Source organism: Podarcis cretensis, assembly GCF_951804945.1.
Source record: "Podarcis cretensis genome assembly, chromosome: 13".
NCBI lineage: Eukaryota > Metazoa > Chordata > Lepidosauria > Squamata > Lacertidae > Podarcis > Podarcis cretensis.
In genome coordinates this window covers 37,591,575-37,612,385 of record NC_137182.1, presented here as the reverse complement: position 1 = coordinate 37,612,385, position 20,811 = coordinate 37,591,575, and the positions used below count along the sequence as shown (strand labels likewise).

At 43.8% G+C, this 20,811-nt stretch overlaps 1 protein-coding gene across 6 annotated transcripts; it reads right to left on the bottom strand.

Annotated features, from left to right (window-relative positions):
• Positions 1-94: 94 nt before the first annotated feature.
• On the bottom strand, positions 95-20,464 carry KMT5C (lysine methyltransferase 5C). 6 transcript variants are annotated; one of them, XM_079950400.1, is made up of 10 exons: positions 19,451-19,849; positions 14,594-14,851; positions 12,994-13,140; positions 12,670-12,835; positions 12,001-12,110; positions 10,909-11,072; positions 8,785-8,804; positions 8,004-8,140; positions 7,286-7,470; positions 95-5,707 (listed from the first exon to the last, which is right to left on the bottom strand). In XM_079950400.1, exons 3-10 carry the CDS (start codon positions 13,101-13,103, stop codon positions 4,866-4,868), a joined length of 1,734 nt encoding a protein of 577 aa, XP_079806526.1. In that variant the 5' UTR covers positions 13,104-13,140; positions 14,594-14,851; positions 19,451-19,849; the 3' UTR covers positions 95-4,865. The 6 variants fall into 6 exon arrangements, with proteins under 6 accessions (XP_079806526.1, XP_079806527.1, XP_079806529.1 ...); XM_079950401.1 differs by having other exon boundaries at positions 14,594-14,699; XM_079950403.1 differs by lacking the exons at positions 14,594-14,851; positions 19,451-19,849 and adding an exon at positions 20,076-20,464.
• Positions 20,465-20,811: the final 347 nt, after the last annotated feature.

Below are 20,811 nucleotides of genomic sequence, written 5' to 3'. Positions count from 1 at the left end.
TGCAAACAACTGTTAACAGCAAATGCAACTACAATCTCATCTTGCAATAGACCTGCTCATGCACTAAGTGCCACATCACCAAGACAGCGAGGAATAGCTTTAAAAGACTTTATTCCAATCAAGTATTTTTAAAAGTATTACGCTCCCCTAATACACACATACACACACCATGAAAAATACAAAACCACAAGTTTCTGCCTTCACGCCCCTACAGGATACCGGCCTGATCACGGGGATAGGAACTACCCTGAGGCCTCAAGCTTCCCACTCCTGGAGTCAAGAGCACCCTCCAACCACCCTCTCCAATATAGCACTATTAAAAAGGCCCCCTTCCTCCCCCACCCACTCCCAGTTCCTAAGCCAGGACTCTACATGTTCCAACATCATCCTGCACATGCCAAATCTGAGACAGGGTGCAAGCCAAGCTGAACTCTTCCGTGGAAGTTTCTAGCCCTTAAGGCTGTGATGACAGGTTTGAAAGTATGTGAAGTATCAAAAGCCAAAAAGGTGGAGTGTGTGGGAGGGAGCCTATTCAAAATTTCCAGTGACCGTACACAGTCCAGACCAACAAAACAGAAACAAAGTAACAGTAGGAAAACGGGATCTTCACAATTTATACAAGTTCAGAGTTTGGTTTATGTTGGCCTAGATATTTGTTTTATTGCAAAGTACATATAGCCCTGTTGAATACACTCCAGCATCTTCTTTCCTGTGAAAATTAAAAAAAATCCAGACTTGCCCAAGTTCATTATAAAAAACTCTAATCCTAAAGTAAACGAACAAGTGCTGGAAAAGCCCTAAAAAGCATTGGGGAAATTAGGAGGCAGGTAGAGCAGCGACATATGCTTCACTTTAGTTGCTGTATACTATGGCATGAGCAATCCATTCCCTTGTAAATGAGATTTTGAGCTGGAGTTAGCAGCTAACTTGCCACAAGAGTTAAGTTCTATAAATGACACACTGCAGTTCAAAACTGCAAATATTGGAGCAGATGGTGATATTCTAAACCCTCCACCCCACTACTCCCTGAGGAACCCGGCCATCCAGAGACCTTTCCCAGTGCCTAGCTTGTTTATTTATTAAATTTATATACTGCCCTTCATCAAAAGATTTCAGGGCAGTTCACACAGTTTATTCATCCTCCATCCCTGGCAAGGGTCAAGGTGCCTTGACACCTCCCTGAGCACAATTTTAGGGGAGGTGGGGTCTTCTTTTGAAAAGACGACAGATTGGCTCCAGGCCAAAAGCATGCGTTATAAACCTTACAGAGGATGGAAGAAGCAATGCTAACATACAAGGGTGTGTCAGGGTGTGTGTGGAGAGCGAAGTATGCAGAGGCAGAATGACAAGGGCTGGCTATGACAAAGTTTTTTATGGGAATGAGAAGCTGTTTAAGATGGGATGCAAGAGTCAAAGAAAACTGGGTTCACCACTCTGAGGTTTAAAGGCAAGCAACCCTCCACCCATGTGAAAGCCATGGAGAAAAGACTCAACAGACACAGGAATGAAAGCAAAGAAGATCAGAGACGGAGCCTAAAGGGATGACTTGATGCTCCCCCTCTCAAAGCGAGGTAGCTTAAAGAGTAAATCCACCTTAAAAGATGGGTAAACACGAGGCACCAACAGGTGAAAACTGAGCCCCAGCCTGTCCTTCAACAGGAGCATTCAGTGTCCTGGCTAGCAACATCCACCCTTCCCACCCCAAACCTTTCCCTAACACAAAGCCCTTGATCATCTCACCCCCTTCGGTTCTCTTTCCCCACCCCACCTCACCCCACCCCACCCCAGCAGTACTACCTAAAGGCTGTGCACTAATCCTCTACTATTAACAAACATGGAACAACACAAACTGACAAGAGTAGCAGACAGGGAAGGAAGCATGGGCGCTCCCAGCAGCAAGGGCCAAAATCAGCTGCAGGGGGCAGGAAAAAAGATCACCTTTTAGCACAAACAGTGATATACAAGTGAAAATGCACACCTCATAATATTCCTCAATATTATTACTGTAAATGTTTGGTAGTTTGTTCTGATGAAGCATACTCTTTCTCCAAACATGAAGATTACTATCTCATAGTAACGTGAAAATTTGGGTCAAGACTATTGACACAGAATCACATATCAGCACAAAATGAGCACCATAAACCACATAACTTGCACCACAAGTCACTGTACCTAAACAATTAAGGATAAGGATAAGGATGATGATAATAATTTATTAGCTGCCCATCTGACTGAGGTGCCTTCAGATGTCTCCTAAAAGTCAGATAGTTATTTCCTTGACATTTAACAGGAGGGCGTTCCACAGGGTGGGCGTGACTACTGAGAAGGCAGGTAGTTACTGGGATTGTTTGTCCACAACAAACAAAACTGGTATTAAACAACTAGAGAAGTTATGGGGGGAAATGTCTGAAATATGTATTAACATACATAAAGTGAACTGGAGAGAGCAGGGAAAGATGTGCAATTTCAGTTGTATATCAACTGTTTTAATGAGCAACACACTATCAGTGTGCTTTGACAGACCAACACTTTTCAGCTATACTTTGTATATACATATGTGAAGTTCAAGTTGAGTGGAATAGAGAATGTGCACAAAGGCAACTTTGCAGATTAATATGAATGATGGTGGAAACAGCTCAAATTACCAGCATAAAGAGGGTATATGAAAGAGAGTGTTGTTTATATTACCTAGTTGTGCAAGTTTCTCTTATGTTTTTGTTTATTTAACAAAATTATCATGCCTTCACATGAATATGCAGTTGCAAGTATCTACCAACATTCTCCACAACACAGATAATGGACTCCCTCTCAGATCCATTAATGAAAATGCTCATGACTGAAGGTCTGTGGATTTTCAGCCTTTTCGTTGTGAAGGAAAATACCCTTCTCCACAGCTAAGTCCTCACACTCACACAACCAAGTTCAAAATATTATCCCTGCACTATAAATACAATTTCCTTATTGTGACAGAATGAGCAGCTACAGCTCCTTCTAGCTGCAGTTGTGCTTTTGAAACTCTCACCTACAAATGCCTAAATATCACTTTAAAAAAAAAATCAGTACTGGTACTTGGCAGAACAATTAAAAACAGAAGGTCTGGATTATAATATATATCCAACACGGATACCAAGCAAAACTCTAGAAGCAGCTCTAAAAACAGATTTCTCTGTTTCAGAGCTCAAAAACTCATCCAGAAGACAGATCCTATCCACAGTTAGAAGGAACTCTCACCAAATTAAAAGGACTTACTCCCAAGTGTGCATAGAATTGCAGCCTTAAACAGCAGTGACTCACAGATGCACACCTATCTCTTTCAGAGCTATATGGAAAAGGCATTAAGACTGAAATGCACCAAGTTGGAAACAAAACTGACAAAGAAGGGAGAAAAGAGAAAGTTAAAGCAGGTCCTGCTGATTCCTGGCTATGGATTTTCCAAAGTCAACACCACAAATCTTGCTATGAAAATGGCTGCAAAATGAAGCAAGAATTCTCCAAAAAAGACTAGCTGCAATACAGCCCACCTGTTGGCTTCTCATCTTCAGCTAATCTTCAACTAGATTTCTAAGTACCCCGCTGAATGTAGCTCAGAAAGAGGCTGGAAATCCCAAGAACTGCCAGACAGGACCACAGGTCAAAAATACAGACGATCTATTTACTGTACTGCAATGACATTTGAACTGAACCCAACCACTACTAGATGAGTAAGAACAATTTATCCAGCCCAAGCCAGCACCTCACAGAAGGAAGGTCCTTTATCACAATGCTCCTGAGCCAAGGAATCCTCTGATCAGAGCTAGGAAAGTTCAATTATTTCATTCTCTACCACTTGACTACAGTGTGAAATATTTGCATAAAATTATAAAACTCACTGGTATTCTAAAAAACCCATTTAACCTCAGCCATATCTAAGTATAAAAACATGAATACCTTAAAGGTCAGTAACAGTGTAAAAAGCCCCAGTACACATTCATTGAAAAGCCCCAGCAGGGAGAAGAGACAAGACAGACCTGACTAATACAAAAGTAGCTTTAAAAACTAGAAAATTGGATGTCTTGTAACAGTAGGCACCTAAAAAGCAGTTTGGGGGAGGGGGTAGAAAGTGAGAAGGAGGAGAGAAGAAAGAGTAATTCCCTAGATAAACTTGTTTAAGCAAACAGCAGTCATCAAGCTAAATGGGCTGAATAGGCATGGGTGCGCATGTGCACTTCTGGTTGCTGGTTTTCTTACAAAGAATTAAAGAGGCTTCCCTGATTAGACGTAGGCTTCCTTTACCCGCCAGTCATTTCACTCTCACCAGCCTCACAACCTCCTTAGGGGCAACAAACAGCAAAAGCACCATGTAGTTCCATGGTTGAACTGCTACAAACTAGAGCATTGGGATACCTGGAGTCAAAAGGTGAAAGGAGCCTGGGAGAAAGCAAGCGGAGTTCCACGGTAAGATGACAGGGAGAGTCAATCCCAGACATCCATGCAGCCTGCTATATGGCTTAAGTTTCAGGGGTAATGGATCAAGGTTTGGCCTGGTTGTGGAGGGTGCTTCTAAAAAGGAAAGTGAGAGTACAAGTGTGATGGAGGGAGCACCCTGGAAGGAGGAAAAACGGAAAGTAAATCTGCTTTAGAACGAGAGGAAATGGAACACAGGATGGTGTTGTTAGCACAGATATATCCTTGAGCCCTTTGTGAGCATCACAACAGAACAAAAGTGATGGTTTCTCACCCCCATACAAGGTGATTGGGACAAAGATGAAAAAGTCAACAGATGCTTTCAGGCAAATTCTGGTTGGTGGGTTTTGCACTGGCTTATCAAGGATCAGGCTTCCGCAAGCAGCTGAGGGAGCCTTTGCAGGACCTGGAGACCATCCAGATCAAGATAACTCCTCACAGGAGCTGGAGGCCACTTCAAGGTTGATGGAGCCGTGGCTCACGACCAGTCGAAACCGCTTGGGTGGCACAAAAGGGGGAAAGGAAACAATTTGCTTTGGAGGAGGATGCTCCTCTGTCGACTCCTCCTTCCCCTTGTCTGGAGGGGGCTGCTGCCAGCACTGCCTGCCTCTAAAGAGGGGGCTCTCCAAGCGGACATGAGCATATTGGGAAAGTTTGGGGTCTACTGCTGATAGTGAGACTTGGGGTTTGGGCAAATCCCAAGTTTGGCGTCGGGTCATGCTCCTTGTTCTGCATAAGACCTGGCCGGAGGAGGAAGAGCCGGTAGAGCCAAGGATCTCTTGGTCCCCTGAGTACAGTTCCCCAGATCCTGATCCATGAGACCCCATGATCTCAGCGGGGTTCTTCACATCTCCTGTGTGGTGCTCCTCAGCCCCCTGGCTAAGCTCCCCGTTGCTGCTATGTGGCTCTCTCTCACCAATCCCACGCACCGCTTCTCTGCGCAAGCCTTCCCAGTGCAGGGGAACTCTCTTGCCAAGATTCATCACCAAGTCGCTCTGGTCTGCCCAGCTCGGGCTCTCAGGTCTATTGTACGTCCTTGTGAAGAAGAAGCTTTGCTGGGTCTCAAAGTGGCTGCTCTTCCTGCGTGAAGAGCGGCGGAGATGTGATGCAGGGAACATGGAAGGAGGGCAGCGTTGCAGATGCACCAGTGGCTGCTTACTGAGCTTGCAGCTATGTGCTGTGCAGCCCAAGCAGTTGTGCAGGGGGATACATAAAGGCTTTAGTATCCTCAGGTACCAACGAAAGGCGGATCTGCGGAGAGCAGCTGGAGGAAGAGAAGGGAGGTCAGCCCTAAGAGCAATGCTCCCCACCACACCATCCATCCCAAGCTGTAACCTATTTAAGCAGTGGTGCCACTGGACCCTTTGCCTGAAGAGAAAAGTACCTTTAAGAGTTAAATTGGACACCTCAGTAGAGGTGATGCTGCAAGTCATATGCACAGTACATGGGTTTGGGCAATACAATACCATCAGCTATCATTACAATAGGGGCCCCCTCTGAAAATGTGATCATTAATTAAAACTAGCTGAAGAGTGAGTGTCACTTGTCTCCGCAAAACAAAATCCATGAATTGCAGTTGCTTTGGAACTCTCGTTTTTGAGGGTATACAAACTCTAGGCTTCACAGATACTTCTGGTACTACACGGTCACCTTGACTTGCTGAAATCACTCTTGCTGCCTGCACAGAACCCAGGGTCTGACTGTTATCTCCCCATGCTTTTCCTTTGCTGCCTCCCAGGTTCCCTATTTGGTGCAGCTGCTCAATGCTTTTTCAAGTCTCTCCTGGTTCCTGCTTCTCTGGATCCCTGCTTGCTGAAGTAGAGATTCTGGTGCCAGCTGCTCAGAAGTCCCTTTTCAGGGTTCTGGCTTGTCTGTTTGTCCCTTTATTTCCTACCTAATCCAGGAGCTATATGCCCCAGTTCCACTTCTTCAGGATTGTCTACCAAGGCTGGGAAATTTATTTCTTGCTACATATACTATAATCTGGAGATCTTTCCTCTACAAAATGTAGCCTCCACATTTGCTCCCTCTTCCTATCTTCAATGCTGTGTGTGTGTGACTGTTTTAGAAGCCACCTCCTGGTTCTCCCTGCCTATGCATTACTGAGGCCTGCTCTGACAAGTGGGCCCAGAGAGAAAGAGCAGGCTAGTGCACCTCTTCCAAACATTGCTGAGCACACCTTTCTTTCAGAACTCCACACTGCCTTAGACCTACCCCTCCAGTTTCTCACTCCTCCTCTTACACCCTGTATCCTTGCTCCTTCTTGTATGTATGTCATGTGTGTGTGTTAGTCATGAATACTTAGCTAATTCTCCCAAACCAAAAAAAAAATGTGTATACTGTTGCTGAGCTACTCCCCACTGCCAAAATATACACATCATTAGCTGTTCCCCATTGAAGTGTTGCAACTGTATATTTTGATTCTCCCTCTGTGTGCGTGTGTGTATACAATAAACACCCCATTTGAAAAACTTGTGTGAATGTTTAGTTGCTGGGTAAATCTACTAAGATGCATTACTGCCACTGTCTAAAGGCCCTAATTCATGAGACTCACAGAATGTGTGGATGTGAAACATGTGTCTACCAAAGAAGATTTATTAACACCACTTCAACTCAGGGGAAAGTGCTACTCTTTTTCCTCACCACACAGATCACTGTAATAGCACTAGAGTAATTTTTCTTGTGCTGAATTTGATGAGGCGTGGGAGGGAGAATGGGTGCAAACTAGCAGGCTCATCTCTTTTGCAAGGCTACATTGAGCAGATGCTCAAGCCACATGTTACCTTACAGAACTGCAACCCACAAAATCTTGTTTCAGCAAGTCAACCCTTATACATCTCACCATGTATTTTTGCTTTCCTGCGCCGGGCCTTGCATCCCACTTTCACACTGAGTCGGGCCAGCTTGTATGACGGACGTTTCCACCGCTGTAGACGGCCATCTGTCTCTCTGAGCAGATAGTTATCATTGATTGAGGTAGATTGTGGAGGTGTTTGATTCAGGAGGCGGTAGGCTCCTTCCCCCTTCCTGAAAGAGGAAACAGTTGATAATTGGGTGAGGTGTGTAACTGCACAAGAATGGAGCTTTGCATTTACTAAGCAGTTCACTCTGGCTTGTATGTATGTGTATAAATGTACACACACATACACACACCCTTGAAGCCTGGTTTTACAAGAAAACCAACAATAAGAGAAAATCAAGACATAGCAACCATTATAGGCTTTTATGGAAGGAGGAAAGAAAAAGGGACAGGTGACAAATGAGATCATGCACTGATCTCCTGTGGAAGAGTATGTATAATATCCTCCCCCAATCCTTAGGTGCTGCTGTTGCTCTTTAAAAGGTTATGTGACGGCCCAGGAGGAAATAGCTGCCATCCAAACTGTGCTACCTAGCAACCAACCCCAGGAGCGCTCCTATCCCTTGAGGATGGAGCTTCTCTGTACCTGAGCAGTTGGACAGTCTGCAACTCACAGGCACAGTAATATTATCAAACCACTAGAAATACCACCCATTCCCCAGCTGAGATTCCTTAAGACTTCACTGCCCACAGCCTTCACCTTTCACAAGTGTAGCATTCGCACAACTCATTGTCCTCTCCAAAGAAGCCGTCGCCATAGAAGCATGTGATCTCATCATCTGGCTCAATGTCCCGCAGCACCTTGACGCAGGCAGTGTTCCCATCCATTGGGACAAACTGCAGTACAGAGACAAACAATGTACAAGGGGAAGGAACAGCAGGAAACAGGGGAAAAAACCAGAAATGTAGAGGTTCAGGATGCTCTCTGGGGGGTGTGGAGGGAGACAACCAGCAGACTCCTCCTCTTCCCTCCCTCTCAGAAATCCCAAGTGACCCAACTCTTATTTTCACAAGACTCTATTTGCAGACACAGAAATTCCTGACACTGGGCTTCTAGGCACTTCTCAGAAACAGCACGCTAGTATGAAAAGAGGCAAAGAAATTTATTTTTTTCTAGACCTGAACTATGGGGAATGAGGGTCATGCTTCAAGCCTTTATGATGGTGAAACAATGGCTGAAACTCAGCATGCTGAGAAGCAGTAGAAGAGAAACTGGGTGAGAGAACCAGTAGGAGAGAAACTGCCAGGACTCAGCAGGGGGAACTTTTTAAAGTCATACAGCTTCCTTCCTCTCCCAAATATTTACAAGGTATTACTTGCTTCCTTTTTCAACCTCTTCCAACATATCCTACACCCAAAGCACACACCACAATAATAAATAAGTTCTAGGAATGAGTTTGTGTGGCTTGTCCCAAATGCAACGCCTCAGCATCTTAAACAAGGAGTGCCACCTCTACTAGCAATAAGCCAAAATGACTTACCTTACAATTGGGCCTGCAGTCTGAGAGGTTCCACAGTGAGGGGCAAATTATATGGGGGATAGGAAGTAGTGGAGAGAGATTTTCAAAAAAAAGCAGAGACAAGTTATAAAGATAGTCCACTTGTTCAGACACTATTTACATCTCAGCAACAGGCTAGAAGAGAAAAAGTATGCTGTTGCTTTTCAACAATGCATCCTGCTTTCTCTCAAAGCAATTACAAGTTGGGGTAAATTATCATTTCACTAATAACCTAACCACCTTCCAGCCTTCCGTCAAGGAATAACACGGCAGCATTCATTAAGTTCCCAGCCAGACACCAATCTATGTACCAGTCACACTGAAAGCTGCTTCGCTTCAGGAGGGTGACTGCATTGTGTGCCCTCAAATCATGCCCTGGCAGGTGTGGGGTCTAAACACAGTACCCCAATAAGCGCTCTCACTTTTTTCTGAAGGCAAGTTTCTAAGCTTTCTAGCCTTCTAAGGTTGTGAAGACTAGCTTGTTGCTCCTGCTGAAATCCCAAAGCCTCTGGGGAATGCGGAGCTGAACAAAACAGTGTGCTTCAGAGAGGGAGGAGACTTTCAAGTACACTGCGTAGGATTTATCTTGCCTTCTGCAGTGAGCTAAATCCCGTTTCAGTGATCACATGATCTTAGTTACCTGAAGTCCAGAAAAGGATAGGCTTTTCAGCCATTAATAACTCTTGGGGAGGGGAAAGAAGTTTCCATTCAAGGTCACATAAATGGGGTGCTAAAATAAGCAATCTAAAAAACTAATTCTTACTGGCCTTTTAATGAAGGGACCCAACATAGCTCAGTGAAAGTTCCAGGTTCAGTCCCTGATACCTGCAGCTGGAAGGACCAGGTAGTAGATGGTGGGAAGAACTCTGGAGAGCTGTTGTCAGAGTAGACAATGCTGGGACCAATGATCAAACAGTCTGACTGCTGTAAGTCAGTTTCCTATGGAATGTACCAATTGATTGCACCCTAGAGTTCACTGGAATGACCAATTCCTTCACTTTTCAATTAATTCCAACAAAAATCCTACCAGCTGGAAAGCTAATTAAAAATACATATAACATCTTAAGCAAACCTGTTCCTACACCCCACATTCTTCCTGTACTCACCAAAATAGACAGAATCCTTAGGAAGTGTATACTAAAAATCAAATTATGCACCAGATTTAGAAAAAGAAAAAGGAACCTTTTACAAGCAGCTCGGAATGAGTACTGGAAACTTTATTTGATCCTCTCTATTATGGATTGGTTTCTGATGGGTCCCACAAACTGCTAAGATTGAAGTTATTGGTTTTTTTGTTTGCTTTTACAAACTTTATTGAAAAATTAAAAAACAATTATGAAACAAAAAGTGTTGTCTTCCAAGACAAACACATGGAAGTTTGATAAACTCAACTGAAGGAATTGAATTATCTGTTCTTTCTGATTTAGGCAGTTAAATGGACACCTTTGAATTCAATATTTTAATTTGCATTATAATGAGATACACTATGGACATACATTGGTTTAATTGTTTTCTTCAGTAAAAGTATTTAAAAAAAACAATTTGTTGCAATTTCATTCCATACTGAAAGGCACTTTCTGGTGTTTATCTGGGACCTGCTATACCTGCACATAAATCACATCCAGCAGTTATGGTATGTTTCATGCACACAGGAAAGCAACTATGATGGATCTAAATGGATGACACTACGCCATGTCTGGATTTCTTCTGTAGAAGCTACTTGGACCTTTGCACATTTATTTATTGCTTTCAATAACACTCATGGAGACCTTGGTATTACAATTAGAGTAGCAGAAAAGCAGCCATGTCGCCTAAACAAAATGTAAGTAAGCACTGGAAGTGTGCAAAAGTTCCCCAAGTAGGGAACTGCTAATACAGCAGGGGTCCTGGTTCCTCATTCCCCCACCCACATCAGATAGATTATGGTAATTCATAGTCTACATTGTATGCCCACATGAACAGTAAAATTAATAGAAAAACCTAATGCAGAGATGGAGTCAAAGGGCTGTAGGGCACTAGAACTCTGGGAGGTGCAGAAGTTATGAGAAGATCTATGGAACAACAATTCAGAGGCAGAGCCAGGACCAGCTGCACATTTCCACATACCATGATTAATGAAGGCTGCAGGCCCCAGCCATAGCTGGGCACACTGTTTGCGTGTGGAATACATGATGCTGAAGTCATTTTCACCAGTCCGCAGGAGACTCTCGTCTGGCTCTGTTAGCTCTGTAATATAACCCTCCAGGAGCTCCAGTTTGTCATTCTTTTTCCTTATAGGCAGGGAGAAAGACACAAGCATCACAGATCAGCTGTCATGCTCCCCATAAGTGTACAGTAGGTGAGGATGGTGGGCAAATTTAAGTTCACTTTACTGAATATTATTTCCCTCCCTGTATTATAGATTGGGAATACAGTGGTACCTCTGGTTACATACTTAATTCGTTCCGGAGGTCCGTTCTTAACCTGAACTCTTCTTAACCTGAAGCACCACTTTAGCTAATGGGGCCTCCCACTGTTCTCAACCTGAAGCAAAGTTCTTAACCCGAGCTACTGTTTCTGGGTTAGCGGAGTCTGTAACCTGAAGCGTATGTAACCTGAAGCGTATGTAACCCGAGGTACCACTGTAGGGCCTTTTTGAGAACTTGCTCCCAGAGAATCAACAGCTCAATGAGCCTCCAGCACACCAACAACTTCTATCCAAGAGGGATACATGTTACAAACAGTGCAAAACACTGGAAAGTTTCTACACCCCTGCTTGCATTCTACCTGCAGTTTTGTTGTTGTTGTTCTATTTAGGTTACTAAGAGTTTAGGATTTCATTGGATGGAGTGGGGTGCCCCTGGGCTCCTTGCGCTGCACATCTGCTTAAGTCACTTTGACACTTTGTCAGCTGGGGCAACTGCTAGCCAAAAAGATCTTCCTGGTGATTTTTTGGTACCAGCTGGAAAGCTTTTTATTTTCCCAGGACCTAAAAAAAATGTTTTAATTTAAACTTTTAGAATTGCGTTAAAATACTATTGATATTGCTTGAAGGTTTGAGATGATTTTTATTTTCTGTTGCATTGTTTGTTCTTGTTTTTATAATTTATAAATTGTATTTCAATGTTTTCATCATTACTGTAAGCCATATAAGGTTACATAATACTAGCAAGTGGAAGGGTGTTACATGGAAGGGGTGTCAAACCACCACCACCTTACCATGATTTTGTAGCGACCACACGGGCACCATTTATTTCCAGGGAATACCGGGTACAGCGCTTGATGGCAAAACCACTCTCAGGAAGGAAGATGCGAAGGTAACGAAATATCTGTAGAAAAGAGATAAACAATTGGCTCCTAGTTAGTAATTCTGGCTTCCTGCTTACCCCCTCATCAGAAGTCTAGCCTATGCTTCTCCTAAGAACCAAGGAGCTATCATAGTCTCCCTACCCATCAGCTGGAGCAAAAAAAGGATCTGATGGGGAGTGGGGCATTAGAGAGAGTGCTTCAGAGAAGAACAGACAGCAAAAACTGCCACTCATATTATTTTTTTTAAATCCACATTTAAAAGGGAAACTGCAACATAAAACTGCTGGAGGGATACATCAAGAATTTCAATGTTATCACTTGTGGAATGTCTGGACTAATTGACCTAGCAGTGTCAGCAGGTATGTGTCATGAAGAACTATTTTGAGGATTAGCATTGCTAATTAATGACCTCTGTCTGTACTCCATATCCCTGCTGGTGTAAAGGTTCATGTGAAATACGACCCAAGGGCTCTTTCACATATCTGAAGCAAAAACAATCCCTCCCATGCTCACTTTCAGATTTTGACATCTTTCTCACCCTCCCTCTCCCAAAATAGCAAAGAGGTAAAAGAGTTGTACATGAGTCTTGAAGGCAGCCTCCTGCTGACGGCTCCGCTTCGCAAAGTACTGGCAGGCCCATCCACCTTGCATCAAGGCCTGATATGCCATGTCTAGGTCCTTGCGCTTCCGGAAAGCTTCTACTGCTTCCCGCAAATGGTGCTTTCTTCTGATGGCTGGGAGTGGGCTGAAGGGATGAGAAATAGAGAAGAGTTGGGTTTGCTTTGAAACACACTGCTTTCCTTATCCCCCTCAATCCCAAGCCTCACCACTCCCCCTCAATTTCTATTTTGCCCTGTGTTGCAAGTGGAATCTTCTTGAGTCTTTGAGACCTTAGACCCTCACCTTACGTTCATCTTATGGGTCTTAAAGCCGAGGTAGGAGTCGAGAATTAGTGTTGTAGCTAGATCATCAATTTCACATAGCTCCTTGGCAGTCACACGAGTAGAACCCATCTTCCTTCCAGAACCATGCTGTACTCAGCCGTGCTACCTGCAAGAGAGGGGGACAGAGTCAAAGATGTGCACACACGCAGGAAAGTTGAAGTCAGTGCGTAATCCCCACTCCTAGTTACCAAAATTCAGATTAAAGAAGGTAATGAATTATGTAGAAACATGTTTCAACCCTAAACCGCATCTGCATTCTCTGAAATCTTTGGTTTCCCTATGCATGTGCATGCAGATCTGCCCACAGGTTTATTTAAATGCACATTATTCTTTTTCCAATATGCTCATGACATTAATATAACATTCTCAGTAACCACTTTTTTTGCTATGTACTGTAAACTGTAATCATTATAACTGAACTACAAGCTCAGCAAGACTTTATTTACATTTGTAATAAACCACAAAATTAGATTGCGTTGGGCTAATCTTTATTCAACAAAGTGATTAACGAAAACATGTTTTTAATGGACTGGTCTTACTGCAATCATAGTATTTTTTTACAGAAAAGTCTGCATGTGACACTTATTAAAGCCACCCTATTTAAATGGGAACTCATATAAGAGACTTGATTAAATCCACCATGCCAGGAATTCTGTCTCCAATCTATTCAATCCAACCTCATATCTCTGTTACCTCCTCACCCCAAAAATCAGCTTTAAAACCTCCTACTCAAATATTTTTACTTTCCAAAAGTTATATTTCTACACAGCCCCTCTTGTAAACACTGAATACTTAACTTTTTCCAATTAAAAAAGCCGACAAAACCATACTACAATAAAAACTATCGCCCCCCCCCCAAACCTGAAATCACTAAACCTCACATACTCTCAAGATACACAAAATGGTCAACTCTAGAACATCAGTTGTCCGGAACTTTCTGTGGGAATACGCTCCTCATAGCAAGGGTCACTACATGTATTTAGCCAACATCAATCCAACCTCACCAGAGGGAATATCCAACGGATCTCCCTGGAAAGAGGCATTTTCACCAGGGGCCTACAGATATTAGCTTGGTTTACTAGCCTGCCTCTTTCCTACCCCAAATCCTCTGGTACATGCAGAGGGCTTAAAGAAGGGAAAGAATTCCCCTCATTTGTGCTTGGGCACAGAGAAATTAGGAAGCTGTGACAGAGTACAGCTGTTTCTTGCTTTCTTGAAACCAGAGCACATTGGATTACTTACAGAAAGGGATGCAAGCTGTTGGGTATCATTCTCTCCAGAGGGCCAGGGACACTGATAAAGGAACACTTGTTCCCAAAGAACAAGAGACCAAAAGAGAAGTGTTTGAACAATGACTGCTAGCTAGGAACCGATGTCAACTTTTTTCAGCCAACAATGCTGCACAGAACATGTTGTTATGTGCCAATATAAAATGCTACTTTTCCATTTAGGATTTTTCCACCAAGGGAACATGCATTGATGCCTTTGTGGGACACTTAACTTTTTTATGTATAAGAAATTTTTCAAGCAAAAATAACATGTGAGTTTAAATCACTCACTAGCTTCCTGGTTGTACATGAGGATCTCCAGAATACAGCTCAGAAAAGAACCTGAGGTCATCTCATTGACTGCCCACTACATGTCGTTCCAGACAGCAGTCATGACCTACATTTAGAAATAGACTATAATCACTTCATTGCTTTGTTCAGGGATACAACTCTCTGCCTTTGAAGAAGCAACTCCCAGGCAGGTCAATGCTGAGCAAAGGTCGGCCAGAGCTACAGTAGAATAGCTACCAAGTCCCATTTGTAGATTTTCTGGAGAGAGAAAATGAGTTAGGTTAATTTGCATCAGAGAATTTCCTGATGCCTTCAAGAATGATCTAATTCAGAATGTTTCTTTGCATTTAATAAACAAACTAAAAACTTTAAAATTGGTCTTTAATTGTATGGTATTTGCAACTGACATCCATTCATTGTTACTAATGTATACTAATGGGAATTTTTCTGCAATAACAATAATAACAACAACAAAACACTGGAAATTTTTCAGCCCCTCATCACTGATCTCTAAAAAAAGAAAACTTGGACTACCAGATTTATTCACACACATTTAAGTAAGTACACAAAGATTGATACATTCTAGGAACACATTCCATAGGACATTAAAATTTCTACAATGTAAGAGACACTTCATTCTTGACTCAGGTATTGTACTGACTCCCAGTGCTTCAGAAAGGTATCCAAAGCAAGAGACGACTATCTGGAAAGCAGGCTTGGAGCTCCATCAACCATGGAATCTAGCTCATAACAGCGGTGAAGGATTGCTCTCAAAGTGCCAAGCAAGCAACTAACAGAGGGTTTCTGAGGTATCCAAGCTTCATCCACCAATCATCTTCTTCTGTGGCGATCACTTGTAGCCGAGTAAGATTGTCTTCCATAAACATGGTTTTAACAATGAGTCCGTAAGTGACTGTGGAGGCCAATTCTGGATCCACACGTCCTTCCACAGTGGGGACATTGGTTTCCGGGCAGAAGTTGATCATGGTGTGGATTTGCCAAGCGTGCCTTCCTCTTAGCACGTTTCTCCCTTGCATCCTGAGTTTGAGTGTCTTCAAAGCCCATGACACTTTAGGTAAAGGCTGTTCTCCAATTGGAGTGCTCGCAGGAAAGTGTTTCCCAATTGTTGGTGTTTGTACTACATTTTTTAAAATTTGCCTTGAGAGTCTTTAAACATGTTTGTTGACCACCAGCATTATGCTTTCCATTTTTAAGTTTGGAATACAGTAGTTGCTTTGGAAGATGATAATCAGGCATCCACACAACATGATCAGTCCAACGAAGTTGATGTTGAAGAATCACTGCTTCAACACTGGTGATCTTTGCTTCTTCCAGTAACTGGTGTTAGTTCGCCTGTCTTCGCAAGTGATGTGTAAAATTTTTCGGAGACACCACTGATGGAATCTTTCAAGGAGTTGGAGATGGCATTTATAAGTGGTCCATGTTTCACAAGCATACAGTAAGGTTGGTAGTACAATAGCTTTGTAAACAAGCATTTTGGTTTCCCTGCGAATGTCCTGGTCCTCAAACACTCTGCACTTCAATTGAGAGAAAGCCGCACTCGCAGAGCTCAGGTGATGCTGGATTTCGGCATCAATGTCAGCCCTTGTGGAAAGATAACTGCCTAGGTAGGAGAAGTGATTGACATTTTCCAATGTTACACCATTGAGTTGGATTTGTGGCACTGCAGAGGGGTTATTTTGTACTTGTTGGTGCAGCACTTTGGTTTTTTGGATGTTGAGCGATAGGCCAAGCTTTTCATAAGCTTCTGCGAAGATATTTAGGATGGTTTAGAGGTCATCCTCTGAGCATGCACACACTACATTGTCATCAGCATACTAAAGCTCTATGACGGAAGTTACAGTAACCTTACTCTTTGCTTTCAGCCTGCTCAGATTAAAGAGCTTTCCATCTGTTTGATATATGATTTCTACTCCGGTGGGGAGTTTCCCTTCGACTAAGTGTAAGATCATGGCAATGAAAATAATGAACAGAGTTGGGGCGATAACACAACCCTGTTTAACACCTGATCCCACTGTAAATGGTTCACTTTGAGAGCCATGTTATCTGTGCTTGTTGCTGTCATATTATCATGGAAGAGCTGAATGATGTTCACAAATTTATCTGGGCAGCCAATTTTCAGAAGGACAGTCCACAGGGCATTACGATTTAGTGTCAAAAGCCTTTAGTCAGGTCAGTAAACACCATATACAGGGCTTGGTTTTGCTCTCTGCATTTTTCTTGAAGCTGTCGAGCGGTTAAAATCATGTCCATTGTCCCCATAGAAGGCCGAAAACCATTTTGGGACTCAGGAAGGGTCACCTTGGATATTGTTAAGAGATGGTTTGCAAAGATCCTTGGAAGAATTTTTCCGGCTGCAGCTAATAGAGAGGTGCCTCAGTAGTTTCCGCAATCAGTTCTGTCACCTTTTTTAAAGAGATTGATGATTCTGGCATCCCTAAATTCTGCTGGGATCTCTTCTCTCTCCCAGATTTTTTTGATGAGCTTGTGAAGTTGTTGTGCAAGTTCAATTCTACCCATTTTGAAGACTTTGGCAGGTATCCCATCAGGTCACCCACAATTTATTTAACCAAAACTATAACATTATAGCATATGTATCCATGTTTGTTAACTGATGTGGTTAAGCATTTTTTAAAAAAACAACAACAACCTTAGACTGAGTTTTAGCACACATGAAAAACTTAAAACAAATTATTATTTCCTGATGAATGGCCTTTGGACTATAAGGTAACTTAAATAGAAAACTATCTTTAGAGCATTTTATTTTAAAAATCCAATTTAAATTTTTAAAAAGCCGATAAAAAAAATTAAATCATTGATTTTTTTATCCACCCTGCCAATTAGTAACCTAAGTGTCCCCTCATGTGGCTAACCGCATAAGCATATTTACCACACCGATAGGCCCATTCACCTGTAGAGTTAGCACAACAGTACTTCACTGGCTCAGGTCAGTCACTGTGGGCATGACAACTCAAAAAGCCAATAGGCTGCCACACATGGTAACTTTACACACAGAAAGAAGCACCTTGTGCAGACCACTTACATGGGCACGTGCTCAGTCAGTGCTAGCATCATGTGTTCTGGCTCCAAAGCCTGATGGGTTGAGGCCAGGTAACTGCCTTGAACTAGGCCAGACAATTTATCTAACTCAGGGGTCGGCAAGGTTTACCTCACCTGGGCTGGTTCACTTCAATGGAGATCCCTCCGTGGGCCGGATCACACGCACATGTGAGTGCGCGCAGCAGCGATATCCAGCGTCTGCGCAGACATGATTTCCGATGTCTACTTCTGCACAAGCGCAATTTTTGGCGTGCACAGACGCAATTTCCAGCACCGCAGAAGCGAGTCCCCACGCCGTGCTGGTTTAGCGCAGCATGCAGGGACCCACCAAGCAGATGGCTCGGTTCGTGGGCCGGTGAAATGACCCCTGTGGGCCGCTTGTGGCCCATGGGTCTTAGGTTGCCTACCCCTGGTCTAACTAATACAGCAGAGCTTCCCAAACTGTGTGTTATGACACTTTAAGTGTGTCAGCTGTAGTGTGTAGGTGTGTTGTGCGAACGCTCCCCATGCTCCTCCCAGGGCTGGAAAGGGGTTAGTTTAACCTCCGGTTTGCTAGTAAAAGTGAATTGCTGTGTCACAAAATGATGCATGTCTAAAATGTGTGTCACCAACATGAGAAGGAAATTTAAAGACTATTTACAGAAATACTGCAAAATTAATGAATGCTAGAATGATGTTGGACTGAAATTAAATGGTTACCAGCTGTAAGGTAAAGGTTGAGTAATAAGCTAAAATAATTTATATTAAGTTACAATAAGGATTTGCTGAAATAAGATCTGAACTGGAATACAAAAGGGGGAAGTGAGAGGAGGTCCGAGATATAAGGTAATGGAAATAAGTGATGGGAATTATATTTGTTTTGTTTTGAATTGTGTATTTTTGGTACTTTGTTTTCTGTGTATTATTTGTTTTTTGTGGTTTTTATGTTTGTATTAAATTGGAAACTTGAATAAATATTTTTTTTTTTTAAAGAGAAGTGTGGAAAGCTCTGTAATACAGCAGTTGTTTATATTTCTAGTCCTCCTTTCAGATTGTAGTTGGCAGGAGAGGAAAAAAGGAGGTGAGTGTCCTAGATATGTGTGAAAAGGCAGGAAAGTAATTAGGGCTGGAAATGGGGAGAGAAAAGGTGTCACAATACAGGGCGAAAGGCAGGGAAATCTGGGAAAGAGGGGTTTCTTCTCAGGGTTTCAGGGAGACTAAAGAAAGAAAAAGGAAATAGGGAGCCGAGGATGCTCTCCAGTGTTTCGGTATTCTTAGTTTTTCCTGACGGTGTGTGTGTGGCATTTTAAGATGAAAGAGGAGAGGGCACGTGGGGGGGGGGAGGGGGCATTTTCGTCTCTTTCAGGGAAAAGACTTTTTTTAAAGGAAGACTGGAACTTGGGACAAGGCAAGCGTTGGGGCGAGTCCTTTTCGTGCGAGTCTTTGTTTGGGTGGGCAGTTAAGATTTAGGATTAAAAAGTGAGGTGAGAGAAGGCGAGGCGAGGCGAATGCCCGCCCTGACTGCGAGGGAAAAGCCCTCGCTTTTACCTCAGCCTCCCCTCTCCTCACAACCACCTCATCCCCACGCAGAAGGACCCCCCCCCCACCCCACATATTGGGAGGGAATAGGGCTGGGGAGACTCTTTTCCCTCCTCTCACCTCACAGAACCGCCCCCCCCCCGGACGCGCGCGCATCCCTCCCCTTCCAAGCGACAGGCCTCCCCCCAACGGACATTCCTTTCTCCCCCCCCCCCCCAGCCGCTCTGATCCATTTCATTCTTTCTTCCGCTCACCTACCTGCTCGCGCGCTCCTGTTTCTCACTCTCGGCGGCTATCGCTGCTGCGACCGCATCACGCCGCGCGCCCTCCCCTTTCCCCGCGCCATTTGCCCCTTTGAAAGCCTGTCACTCCCCGGCCCAGTTCCCGCGACGCGCCGTTGGGCGGCTGGGGCCGTCAATCAAAGGCAGCTCCCGCCTCCCTCCCGTTGTGCGTCCATTGTGCCCCTCGAGCGAAGCCTTGCCTGCCCCGCTTTCCCACCCGCATGCTGAGGGCTTGATTGGCTCGGAGGGAAGTGCCTCTCAAAATCCCTCCCGGGCTCCTATTGGATCGACTAGGCCGGGAAGACTCCCGCCTTTCACGGGAGGGGGTTCGCCCCTCAGCCGATTGGGCGAAGCTGGTATCTGTTTAATGTTGGTCCCGCCTTACAGAGTCGAATGAGGACGCGGCCCGGTTCCCCAGCCCCCTATTGGGAGAATTTGGTGTCTGTCAAATTTTCGTAAGTTCCTCCTTCAGTCGCGCCCTTTTGGAAGAACCGCTGCCCAACTCAATGGCCGCTGGAATTCCAGAAACATCATACCTTTCCCATTGGATAACTGGATAGTCAAATAACTATTGCCGCCCACACCAAGAAGCCCCACCTCACCTCGCTTGTCATTGGCCAAATAAGACGCTTATTAATGCTTGACGCACATTTCCGGCATCCATTGGGCCATTCACTGCTCTTCGCCGCAATTCTCCGCTTCCTCAGTTTCTATTGGATCTTCGTCACACCAGGGGCAACGGTGCCAGTCGCTGTTTAATTCCGTTTTAATAGCTGCTGGGGAGCGGGGGCACTACGGACTCATGTTCCCTCTACCGTCTCTTATTAAGTATCCTGACATTTGAAATTTTCCGCCAAAATGCTAGCGCTTTCTATTGGTCTGCCTGATCTATTTGCCGTTTTCCCTGTCGAGTAGCAAATATTAGTGGTCCTCTTTGCTGTCACTCAGACAACTTCCTCCCAACACGATCTGGTCCGTAAAGTTCCGCCTACCCACGGAAGAGAGGTGTACAGAAGAGCTTCCGGTTGCCCTGAGGCTAGCTGCCCATAGAAATTAATGGAGAAGCCCAGAATTTTTGCACACTGAAGTCACATTCTTGGGGTGCACTATAGTTAAAGCGTTTTCCCAACTTCCTCCTGTGGATTCCTGAATCGGTCAGGTTCAAGCAGTACAGACACAGCCAAGCATATTTAGAATAATAATAATAATAATAATTATTATTATTATTATTATTATTATTATTATTATTATTATTTATTATTATTTGTACCCCGCCCATCTGGCTGGGTTTCCCCAGCCACTCTGGGCGGCTTCCATAAAAACGAAAAATACACTAAA

Coding starts and splice junctions, on each gene's coding strand:
- KMT5C (XM_079950403.1), bottom strand. CDS start 13,103: ATGGGTTCTACTCGTGTGACTGCCAAGGAGCTATGTGAAATTGATGAT. Junction 12,111..12,669: donor AGGCTGCCTTCAAGACTCAT/GTACAACTCTTT, acceptor TCTTTTCTACAG/ATATTTCGTTACCTTCGCAT. Junction 5,708..7,285: donor CAGGAAAGCAAAAATACATG/GTGAGATGTATA, acceptor CTCTTCCTCCAG/CTGCTCTCCGCAGATCCGCC.